The 13343-nt window shown below is 38.0% G+C and overlaps 1 protein-coding gene across 4 annotated transcripts in view; it reads right to left on the bottom strand.

Annotated features, from left to right (window-relative positions):
* LOC137292207 (E3 ubiquitin-protein ligase Rnf220-like) overlaps nt 1-13343 on the bottom strand; it is a 44130-nt gene that overhangs the window by 10389 nt on the left and 20398 nt on the right. For all 4 annotated transcript variants that reach the window (XM_067823771.1, XM_067823773.1, XM_067823772.1 and 1 more), the window contains 4 exons: nt 12204-12330; nt 5852-5894; nt 1713-1790; nt 628-670 (listed from right to left, as the gene is read on the bottom strand). In XM_067823771.1, coding sequence (XP_067679872.1) covers nt 628-670; nt 1713-1790; nt 5852-5894; nt 12204-12330 — 291 coding nt within the window. The remainder of the gene's footprint in view (nt 1-627; nt 671-1712; nt 1791-5851; nt 5895-12203; nt 12331-13343) is intronic.

Here is a 13343-nt window from a genome sequence, read left to right as displayed (position 1 = left end):
ACAGCTTTGCAAAAGTCACAATCAGCGTTATCATATTTACTGCATGAGCTACTTCTCTACCTATACTGCATTCCCACAATGCAGTTTACATGTGCACAACATTCAGTTATTCACAAAGCAAAAATAAATCATTAACAACCTTCTCAGAAAGGAACAGAAGCATTTAAGAACTCTTCATGGTCTGAGAAAAACTTAAAATATGCAAATATATCTCAGATCCAGTAATACCGAATATGTTTGCACTATAATTGGAATACTTTTGTACATATCAATGGATACATTTCAAAGCAGCCCAATACAAAGATACACCTGAGAACATACAGATGCTACAAAAATTCATCTGCTTCTTTGACAACATCTCTTGAAACTAAATCACACCCAATGCTCTTGTCAACTCCAATTTTGCACAATATAACCGCTCTCCTTAAAAAAAATTTAAAAAAAAAAACATTTGTTCTCAAAAAGTATAAAGTTAGAACTGAAAATGCAAAGAATGCACGCTATTCTTTCATGTCCGAAATCCACCTGTTCTGGGAAATTTAAGAAACTGTTGTGTAAAGGGACAGTGTCAAAGCTACAGCCACCCACAGCTCTGAGGATGATAAATAGAATTTAACACATACTTACCGCTGAGGCGTGACTGCCGATTACAGCGGATACGTAGGTACGACTGAAAAACAACAATAGAAAAATGAAACAGGGCAATAAACAAGGTGATGACACGAGGTCGCATAAGCTTTGGTTTCACATAATTTGTCAGGAATTTAAGCTGGTTTTGTTTGGGTCGGGATTCAAGCACTTGAACAGCAGCTTTGTGTTAGGGTGGATTAATTTCATGACAATTCCAGTTGTACAATGCGTCAAGACATTCAATCAACAGATACTGAGTTACGAAGGGATTATTTCTGGGCTTAAAACCCACCTAACAACCTATTGTACACTTGACGATCTGAATAGGCATCTGTTTGAGACTACAGTTGTGTAAAATGTATTGACTTCTCATGTACTATGCTTTGAGATGGCATAAAATAGATGAAGGGATGTATGGTGTAGACAACGTACTACAAATGTCATCTTTATTTGTATAATTTAATAAAAAAGTTTAAGTCAAATGTTTTTTAAATTGCTTTCCAGAAAACCAAAGAAGAAATAAATCACAGTTATGTCAGGTCTGTAAAGAATCATTTTCAGGCTACTCTTAAAGGGTATGATGGTGCAGATATAAACCTAGAATGGGTGCCTGTGGTATATTCGCATCACAATATGACTTGCCTCTGACAGAAATTTGGGTTGTGCTCTGCAGACACAAAATATTTGAAAATGTTGCATAAAAAAAATACAAGTGCAACTTAAGTAAATACAATGCAGTAAATTCTGTTATCATTTGCCGTAAACGTGCAAAAGACTTTTTAATTCACATGCATCAATATCCCCTATTGGTTGTTGTAGTAAGTTCAGCAAATGAAAGGGTGTATTTCTAATTGGTTTTTTTTTTCGTTCATGGCTTTAAATGACCATATCACAGAAGAAATATTATGAGCTTATCAAAACATTTCACATTTAACTGAAAGCTTCAAGCACCTAAAACTAAAAGGTGCCCACCTAGATGAGACCCTTGGGATGGTGAGCTAAGTTTATTTTGTTGACCTTGTTATCTCTTAAAAGGGATAATCTCACATATACTTTGCAAAACAAGGACAGTAACTCTGTACCTCAAATCTGGCTTGAGATGCAACCTCTGGGGATGGTGAGTCCTTTCCTTTCCTGCAGGAAGATGGTGATGGCAGTGTCTGAAGAACAGCAACACATCTACAATACAGTTGTCTGATGGCCAACGGGACAATGATGGCCAGTTTGGACACACTTCACTCATGTCATTCTCATCAGAGTCTTATACATGCAGTAACAAAATAAAGGAAGACGAAGTTCTATGGATAGTCATCTTCTTTATTGCAATGGATGCGAAGTGATCACTTGCTTGATAACGGTGTTAGTACCTACACTGAAATGTCACATCCATTGCAATAAAGAAGTTGACTATCCATAGAACTTGGTTTTCTTTCATCTATACAACTTCTAAAATGCCTTTCAAAGAAATAACAGAATAGTTTTGTTTACAAAACAGTGCTGAATAATAAGGGTTGTAAAACTGAGAATTGATTGTAGTCAGCCACTGCTTGTTAGCTTTTACAATCTTGAATGAGTGAGTGAATGTGTGAGGGAGTAAGAGAGCATGGTTGTCCGCCATTGCTAGCAATATTCTATCAATTAATATCATGGCAAGGGACACCAGAAATAGGCTTCACACATTGTACCCATGTGGGGAACTGAATTCAGATCTTCGGTGAAACTTGCAAAGCCTTTTAACCACTAGGCTACCCCACTGACGCCTTCACAATCTTGACATGGCAGCCTAGTGGTCAAAAGCATTTGCTTGCCATACCAAAGGCCCTGATTCAATTTTTCACATGGGTACAATATGCAAAGTCCATATCTGGTGCTCTCAGTCACAATAATGCTAAAAGTGGTGCAAAACCCAAGTTATGCACTAAATCCCAGCCTAGATGGGAAATGTGCTAAAAAATACAGTTACAACAAACTCAAAGGGACTACTAATTTTAGTTCACCATAACTGTCGTTTGAAATTCACAGCAAGTGACTTGGACCAAAATCACATAGTTTGTCATATCCATCAGTTTGTTACAAGCATGTACATAATAAACACAGTTTGCTGTAGATGTGTCGTAATGTTCGTAAGATCTAGTTACGCACTGATGTCAAACTGTTCATATAATCTAAGTATACTTGTGTCACCTGTAATACAAGCCACAGGAACTTGAGACAGATAGTAAAGATATATTCAGAAATACAGGTTCCCAGTGCTTCAGAGGAGAAAAAAAAATTATTGTCCAAATCATGATTTTGCAAACAAAAATAGTAACATTTTCCAATGCAGAAATTCTGTGTGTGCTTGTTTCATTTCAGTTTTCTAAAACATACTACATGCATAACAGAGTGGTAAGTACTACGAGACATGAACTGACACCAGTCTAAGCTACACAACCAAAGCAGTTTCTTACCAAAATTCTAATTTAATAAGATTAGGATTTTTAATTACTTAAGGATAAATAAAGTTGCAAAATTTTCTTTTTCTTTTCTTTCTTTATGAATAACAGGTTGATATAAAATTATGTTGAGACGAAAAAATATACATGACAGCTCACATGACATTTTTTTAGGACACACAACCCATGTTGTGACAGCAAAAAGAATGTACTTCTATGACCTAAGCACCATTCACATGCAATAACTGCTTCTCCAGAACCTTGACAAGATGGACATGAGACAGCCAGCTGTCACTAGTCACCCTCCTCCTAATCATGAATACAGATCGCACGGAGGGTTGGATGACCGTGGAACTGGATCTACAGTTTATCCCTTTGGATTACGCCTTCACCACCAAACAAAAAACCCATCAAAAGAGACAATTATCTCCTCGATAAAAAAATCAGAAATCTGAACCACAGTCAATTTTTTCACCATTTGCACTCTGAAGCTTCCAAGAAACTTAAGCTACAAGAGACATCCTTATTAAAGTAGCTCGCTTGTCTTGTCAGCTAGCATTAGCTGAGATATATCAAGATTATCAGATAGGACCGGGATTAACAAGGATTACAGTCTATGCAACTTGTGCAACAGATATGTCTAGAAGTGCCCTGATTAAATTCAAGCTTGATGGGCTCAGGGCTATGTCTGCCTGGAGGTCAGATACAGACATCATTGTTAAGTTGACAGCTAAAGGACTGCCATGCCAGATTGTTTTCTGAAGCGGGTGGAACCCACATTCCACCTAGCCCTACCATTCAGCTAACGTCAGCTAGAGACAATTCTACAAGATGGTGATCACCTCACTCCATTAATTACCTCTCTTCACCTTGTTAACTGTTGGGGTATTGGGTTTACATCCAGACATGCAAGGCGAGATTGGACAATGCAGGTGGGGTCGGTATAGCCCTAAATATTGGAGTAACTGGCTCAGACAGGAGGGGGTAGTGTGCGGTGAGGGAGAGGTGGCAGGTTGGACAGGACCACATAGTCTTAAATCTTAGGGTAACTAGCTTGCTGGCAGATGATGGTAATGTGTGGTGGAGATTGATAGCGGCGGGACGAATGATGGAAATGTAGGGACATTTTATCTTAAGGTATTAAATATTAGGAAGGAGGGGTAAGTGTGAAGTGGGAGTGTGCTGGGAGGGGTGAGGGCAGATTTATCTAGAATGAGTGAGTGAATGAGTTTAGTTTTACACTGCACTCAGCAATATTCCAGCCATATGGCGGCGGTCTGTAAATAAGTGAGTCTGGACCAGACAATCCAGTTATCAACAACATGAGCATCAGTCTGTACAGTTGGGAGCCGATGGCATGTGTCAACCAAGTCATCGAGCCTGATGACCACTCCATCCAGTAGTCGCCTTTTACAAAACGCATAGTCGCCTTTTATGGCAAGCATGGTTTGCTGAGGGCCTTTTCAAGGGTTGATTTGTCAAGACTCTATAGTCTAAAATTTTAACTGCCTTTAATGCAGAATTGCGCACTGTGTGGTGGGAGAGTGTGGGAGATTTGGTTGGGAGGTTATGGCCAGAAGATGGCCTCCATGGAAAGGAGAATTTTTGGATGGTCATGTTGGTGTCTTGGTTCTTTTCACTGAAACCTTTCATATAAGCTCTCACCATTTTCACTGAAATCTATCACATAAGCTCTCATTGCTTTAACTGGAGTCTTTCTGGCTGGTTCTGATCTCTGTAATCAAATCAAATCCAGTTCTTTTGTCCATCCACGCCATGCTGCATCTCCATTTTGCGACATATCTATTTCTACTGTCAACAAATCTTTCCATCAACTTCAAGAGTGTATGTGAAACCATACATCAGGAAAGTCTGGCATATTCATTTTCACTGCCATAGATACAATATCAATGTCAAAGCTGTCATTTGGACTAGTAAATTTTAAAAACATCTACATCAATATCTGGTTTACAAACGCTGCAGCTGATATTCACACTCGGATTTACTTGTCTACGACCTGTCAGGGGTATGTTGGGTGGAACTGAACAGTGAGAGGCTTCCAGCAGCCTGTCACAGAAGATTTGTGAGAATGAACTTCCAGGACCACCATGTCTTGTATCACGTTTCAGAATACAGGATGGGACACAGCATGAATATTGTTTCATGGGAGATGAGAGATGAGATGTTTGTTAGTTGGTTCACACCACACTTGGCAAGATTCAGCTATCGGACAGCAGCCCGTGCATATCTGAGTCTGGATCAGACAATCCAGTGACTGAGTTTGCAATGATCCATCCTGTCAGGGTATGATGTCCAGGTATCAACCAAGCTAAAAAGCCTGACTACAACCTCCATTTGTTTGCATTTTGAACTAGTGTAGGTTGCTAGGTAAAGATTTTCTTCCAGAATCACCAAAACGCATCAGAGATATATACCATTAGTGAAACACAGTGTAACCTACAGATTTTCTTTATCAATTCCGTCACAAAACATACACTCCCCCTCAAAGATCAAAGTCACTGTGAAGTTTCAGAAGCAAATCACATAGCCTAAAATAAAGTATAGAACAAAAGACAAAAGTCACCTAAAAAAATCTCTAGGATCTATATTTCTTGAGATATTTTCATATTTAGATGATTCATACCAACATGCAGCAAGATGGAAAGAGAACAAATGAAAACGGTTAGAATCCTGTTTGAAGGGGTGAAACAATGTAAACAAATGTGCTCACATCTTAACTTTAACTACTAAGTTTGATTCTTTCACCTTAAAGAACTTCATGTTACCTTTCTCCCTTGAGGTGTTGAATCCCTGGACTTTCTTCCTCCTCTGCAAAAAAAAAAAGGCATGGAAAATAAGTGAGTTATATTCCTACATATGCTGTCAGCTGCACAAAAGCAACATCTATGCTTCTGCTAATAGAACTAAGAGGTGTTCAATCAATGTAACATATGTCATATTAAGCACTTGACTTCCTCAGTAAACTGGTGCTTCTACTTCTAGTAATTTTGTTATTTTGAGTCCCATCTGAGATTCAAACCCTCACTCTCAATGAGTGAGTGAGTATGGATTCATGCTGCTTTTAGCAATATTCCAGCAATATCATGGCTCGGGACATAAGAAATGAGCTTCACATATTGTACCCATATGGAGAATCGAACCCTGGTCTTTAAGCTACTTAACCATCAAGCTGCCCATCTGCCCTGTATTCTTGGAGACATACACCTAACTGCCAGCACACAATATCAGTGATCTACCCTGCTCTGCCGCCATGGGCATCTGTGGAGAATGCCCCCTGATTGAGACCACCAAAAGACAAGAATCTTTGTCCAAGCTAATATGGAGGTGAAGGCCTGCTAACTGAATCAGTGAATGATCCAAGAAAGTTTTAGGTCTATATATTCACTGGACTTTCTCGAAAGGATTTAGAGTGGTTTTTACTAAGATTGTAGACACAGTACCCTGATAAATGAAGATGGTTTTAACATTGATTGGTTGCTTGCTTGTATATTGTCGCTGTACTCAGCAATATTCCAGCAATATGATAGCAGTCTGTACGTACTCTAGTTGAGACCAGACAATCAAGTGACCAATAGCATACGCATTGATTTACACAACTGGGATACGATGACATAAGACTGCATGCCTGGCCATCCATTCCGGTCAGTTGCCTCTTACAACAAGCATGGGATACTGAACATCAATTCTAACACTGATCTTCACATGTCAAGGTTAAAGTCAGTTTATCTGTCGCCAGAAGTATCTGCCTAGTGTCAGCTTATTTCCTTTTCTTTCATTCTCACAGATGATAGATACTTCCTCTGACAAGTTAAATTATCTACATACAATCACAGAGGATGACACAAAGAGGATGCCCAACTGTTTCACAAATTCAGCTACCAAAAGGGACAATGTTTCTGCCCGAGACATCAGTGAAGTGGTGAAGATCACTAGACATGATTATGATCAAAGATTGTTTGAAAATGTCAAATGATCAAGGCCACACTCATGATACCATCACTTATAAAGTCATCAGCCTTCGGGAGCATCCTTCTATGTTTTCATTTGTGGATTTATAAATGATCATGATTGGAATTTTTCAAACATAATTGCTAATTCCAAAGGACCAAAAAACAGATTTGCACAGTCAAAATCCAATAAACCGTAAGATGGTAAACACTGAAATAGAAAAGAGAACAGAAATGAAAAGACTGATGAGAAGCACTGACCCTGTGTTTAGTGTGCGAAATTTACACCAAGCCTGTTATCCATGGCTAGTAAAATTTCACCAGGACCACTAAGTAGTTTGCATTGGTGCTGGTGGCCAGTGAATTTTGTATTGATAGTTAAGCAAATCTATGAATGTCATTTTGGATCAGTGAAGCACAGAGAGGACCACTAATCATAGTCCAGTCACTGTGCTGTGGATCAGTGAGAAATTTTGAGAGGTTTCTTCCTTTGCATTCATCAGGAGCACTGAGAGCCAACGTATCATACTACACCAATAATATACATTTTTTTCTCCATATTTTACAATGAAAGTCAAAATTATTTTTTCGACAAATTAAGAAAATCTCTTGAAAACACTGTCAATGACCTTTCTTATTCATTAAAATAAATTCTCATTTTCTGAATTAATCGATTCTGAGATACCCTTCTACCTCCTCAATCAAGACATTCCTTTCATAATTACATTTCAACCCTTCACTATGTCCACTGACTTAGAGATATTTACAAAAAGGAATCCACAAAAAAAACCCCACACATTCATCACAAGTTTCATGTTAAATTGAAGCTTCAAAATTTTAATGAAAATTTTACATGTTTTAAGACGAATTAAAATTTTATTTCAAACTTAAATCCATTATCAAAATGAAATTCATCAAATTCAAACCTCTCTCCAGATTAAACTTTTCCATTTACCCTGAAAAAAATCACAATTCCAAACATTCAACAGTGGTTAAACCATAGTTGCCTAAGAGCTATCTCCCAAAGGGATAAAAATATTTTGATAGCATAAAATTTTCACAAAAGACACAAATTTGATTTTTATCATTTATCACCTCACAGCCAACACTTCAAAGCATGACTGCTTTAACCCAGAGGGACTCTCCTCCAGTCGAGCTTCAAAGGGCCACGGCCTTCAAACAGTAAATCACACTCTTATCTGCACTTCTCTAAATTTAAAGAATCTAATTCGATTTCGATTAATCCAATCAGTGCACCTCAATGTGAAGATCAGTCTTTAATTGGCTGATGAATGAACCCCTGTTCTTTCAAGTGAGCCTCAAATTGGGTTATAGCCTCATCTGACAAACCAAGTCCCCAAATCACTGCCCAGGCTAACATGAGGCCACCACTAGCAAACTGATTAGGTTTCTAATCGGACCTTTAATCATGTAATAATCACTAAGAACACAGATCAATTTCGCGTCTGTCTTAGGTTTGCGGAGTTGCCTGCACACGGTGTCTGTCAAGCGCGCTCGTAGGATCCAGAGAGACCACAAAGTGGAAAGTGCGTGTAATCTCACAAAGTGGACACTACGGATAAATCTGATTACTGAACCTGACTTCAGAAAAGGGCCAGATTTAATAAAGTTGTGAATTAACAAAATTTCAACTTCACGTGTTGACGAATCAAGGCAAACAATGCTCTCATTTATTGGCTGGTTTTCAGTCCACGTGCTGGTGTGAGAATATCGGACCACTATTTCCTACCGCATTTGTTTGCGGGCTGATGAAGCTGTTTCGAAATTTCGAGACACCCTTTCGAATCACATCTCTCTTTTTGTAGACTAATTAATGAAACATGAAGCGGAACTTTCTTGATTAATATATAATGAAACAATTATGAATTTTCTTTACAAAGTTTCAAAGTACAGAATGTAAAACTTCCGGATGGATGTGTGGACAACAATTACACACATTTGTAGAGAGAAAACTGACGATTTTTAATTTAATTGAATTTTCAGTACAAGATAAATTCTTGTTTGGTACGAGAGGATTTCCAGAAATATGACTATGTGTCTTCAAACCAAGCAAGCACAAGTTCAACAGTGAAGATCCGGGTTAGAATTGATCATCAGCAAATTCATGCTGGTCAAAAGAAGCAACGAAGAGGATCGGCAACTTGGTTGATGCATATTTTTTAACCCTTGGTTGGGTAGATCAGTGCTCTAGTCAATCCCCAAGGTTACCGAGACTTGATTATTACAGTATGCTGTCATATAGCTGGAATAATGCCGAGTGTGCCGCTAAACAACAAACATACAAAGTCAAGGGGTCCTTTTCATAGTGCTAAGTGTAAATAATTTAGGGGTCTCTAGATTCAAATACCCAAGGGACAGACCTCAAGGATCTCAACACTCACTCACTCATTCCAACTCATCCACCCAACTGCTCACCCACCCACTCACCCAGAAGTGTAACGACATACATGGGACATATGACAGACCTATTATATATAAAGCAAACGCTGTAAATACTATGATACCCGAATGCATTTTCATGGATGTTTATGTATAAAACTAACATAGGTTTGCAGTCAAAATGAAAATAAATAGTTTTATAATCATTCAAAGCAAAATCCTTTCGACCAAGAACACTCACTGTCCTTACCATTAAACAGTGGTATCACTTGTGCACATGCCTAATTCCTATTTTCCTCAATGATGGTATTTTTACTTTTAGTGATTGAAACATACACTTACACCATGAAAAAATGCACTTTTCAAATTTTCCTAATCTTATTTAACTAATGCACAGTAAGGCACAGAGTATAACTACAGGCAATTTCTACTGATGGTTTTAAATTTCTAGTTAAGGGTACTAGTTTATTTTCTAGTGAAAGTTTAACAAGAGTTTATGATTCATCCTAAAAGAAATACAAATTTGGTTAGCCTAAGAAATTCAACATTTTCTCTTCTGCTTGAATCCAAATTCATCTCGAAATGGACCTTTTCCAAATAATGCCACTAAGCATGTTCAAACAAACATAAATTCCACCCGTGTTGACAACAAACGATGAAATATAACTTTTCTACATTACAAGTGGATAAAAATATCTTGTATTAATCAAACTCTTAGAGCGTGAACACAACTGCCGGACTGACTTAACTGAGCATCGGTTACCAAGCTACAGGCCTGTTAAGCGACAATACTGGGGGGCAATGACAAGAGCTGTTATATCAAATTAGCTTTGCCATATTCAAGATTGCAATTATGATGAATGTAAGAACTCGCAGACACTTCTCTCAGTGAGAAATATTTGCTGAGCATTTGAAGCGAGAGCAGATGGCCGAACAGTGATAACAATGTGAAGCAAATTTAATAATAAAGCCCACTTCTCTGCTTCTCCCTTGTTTATCACCGAACTTCCCGAACAGAATCCCGATCAAGCCACGCGTCACAATGCCCGCCCTTTGTCAAACCGTTAAATCAGTATTAGTCAGCTATTGGAACCCTGTTCATGACTTAATCATATTTTCCAGAGGCGCCTTTGCAAACAGACTGACCCGTTGACAGCCATAAATCTGCTTTTATTTGTTGCAATTTGATAAAATTATACGCTATCATTGTAGGAAATCAGAAAGGTAAATCCTCTGATTGACTCTTCAATTGTTCTGCGAACACTAACTGCCATGGGGCAAGAAATATAGACGACATATATTGGAGGCCGTTACATTTCATAAAACTTACACATCTGGGGGTAAGGCTAATACGAACATAATTGAGTTGATCGTAAAATTTAGTGTACACAAATTTCCGAGAACCAAGTTGACATAAAATTCACGGCAAGGGGATGAGGAGACGATTTGATCCATTAAACAAGATCTAGCAGGCTTACTACTCGGTTCTGATATTGTTGCATGTAGCTATCTTGTTCCTTGGGCAATGAAAACTATATTGGTGAACAGTAATGGCTGGACACAGAGTATTACAGATGGCGTCGAACTTTCACTCACATTATGGCGTCTACTTCTGATACATTTACTGTTTGTTATTCATGATCGGGCAGGATTACATTCAAGGTTTTAGTCACGTTATTAGCTGCAGTCAAGCCGTGGGACATTTATTGTAATGGGTAGAATTTGAAACGTGAGGTAACATCCAGTTTTAGAGACAGTAGCATTTTATGGCTGAAACAGTCTGGTCATGAAATAACTGTCATGCTTTAGAAAATTTACGAACAATACTTCAGTGAGAGAGTATTTTAATGAGAAATAGCAGGTTTATTGTTTGTAAAGAAACTGACATGTTTGCTGCAAAACATTTAACGTTTACAATTAGGATTTACAAGTGCTCTCACTAACTAGTTTTATTGCATGTCACAAAAACAGGTAAAAATGTTCATGGGTAGGAGCATGGGGTTACCAGTCGATTGGCATGCATTTGGGTTGTTTGTGAGGGATTGAGAAACATTTAACACAAAGCATCACAGTTGTTGGCTGTGTCAGTTCCATGAGAGAGGAATCCTCGACTGATGCAGATGTAAGACTTACACCACTTTGGTGAAAAGTTGAAGCAAAGGTAAGAGACAATGACAAACCTAGAACAATACCCAGGATCATAGGGTTCTGGTGCGAAAAAGGGACAAAACTCTACATGTGTATGAGTAAGCATGGTTTTATGCTGCTTTTAACAACATTCCAGCAATATCACGGTGTGAAACACCAGAAATGGGCTTAAAATATTGTATCAATGTGGGGTACGGTTTCACCACTAGGCTACCCCACCGCTCCAGTTCTTCATGTGGCAACAAAACTGAAAATGTGCACTTGATGACTCTCACATCACATGTGTGACAATGCACACACATTCATGTGCTGTCGCAGGCAGAATTATAATGAAACCTTTGTGGTCTTTCAAGTGCTACTATACTGAGATTTAATGAACAACTGCAAACAAGCAATTTCACAAGTGTTTATCCTTCAGAATACAAACCTACATGGTTCAGGTCAGTGTGTTGAAGAATGATCTAAATAAATTTGAATAAAAACAGAAAAGAAAAAAATGAAAAAAATTGTTGGGTTGATGGGTCATTCTTAGCCACTAAAAAAACCCTGAAATAATACTTTAGTGTGGCTTCAGGTGAAACACCCACCCCTCCAATGGTTATATAATTCACAAATTTCCTACCTGCTGAGTTTCTCAAGCTTGTCAAGTTCCAAGTTTAAGTGAGACTCGACTTCCCCGGCTCTCAGAGTAATACCACAGACAGGGCAACATGGAGTCTGGCCGTCCAAAACACTTCGTTTCCGTTGTTCTGAAATAGACATATGAATTTAGATTTTGCATCATAAAAATAATATCCAGTGGTTAGTTCCTAACTTCACTATACACAGGCATATCTGATGATCTGTTTCACTATCATATGAAACTTAGGTGTGAATGAGAGGTGCTTTCACTTCTTTGAACATTTACATAACATTATGTCAACACAATGGCTAGAGACAGGTTTCCTCAGCCAGTCAATCGGAGAGACATACTGAAATACATGCATAAATACATGTATCAATGACATGTCTACTTGTTACTTACTATCCCAATGCTTGAGGGGTCACACAAAGAAAGATGGCTACAAATAATTTGGCAATATGCATACACTGCCATTTAAAAGTTAAGACACACTTAAAGCATTCACTATATGATATATGATATAAACATATATATGGGGAACCAGCTGCAAACCTTATGAGGAGAAACTGCATGAGGATCATGTATTTAGTTGTGCAGATGCATGTGCAAATATTGTGCATGTGAACAGTTGGTGTAACATTTTAAGAATTAAGTTACATCATTTAATGAACTCAAGACAATAATCTTTTCAGGGTTACAAGCGTGTTTTACAATACATCAGTTCATACGTAAACAGTACCTTTAAACTGAATGGAATATTTTGCTAAATCTAGTATAGAACAGTTGCCGGAAGTAAGTGGCGACATTTTAAACAAGTGAGTTTATTTTTGCATAGGTAGTATATATCAGTTGTGCAGTGTTATGGCAATAAAGTATTTTTTCATGATACAAGACTCAGGGTTCAAAACATTTTACAACTCCTGTTTCACAAAACATAATTCATTACATTATACGTTATACCAACGTAACGTGTGCATCATGGCAGAAGCAGCTTAAGAACCAGTTTAATCAGTTAATATTTTCTGCTAGGCCATGAAAAACAGAATGCGTAATTTCTCCGTACCTTACATGTTTCTTCACTAAAACATCCAAACAACTGATTCAGGGTTATGATTCAAGGTAAGGAACATGAACATATGA

Source organism: Haliotis asinina, chromosome 7 (assembly GCF_037392515.1).
Source record: "Haliotis asinina isolate JCU_RB_2024 chromosome 7, JCU_Hal_asi_v2, whole genome shotgun sequence".
Lineage (NCBI taxonomy): Eukaryota > Metazoa > Mollusca > Gastropoda > Lepetellida > Haliotidae > Haliotis > Haliotis asinina.
Note: the sequence above shows the minus strand (reverse complement) of the source record. Positions and strands in the feature narration are given on the sequence as shown.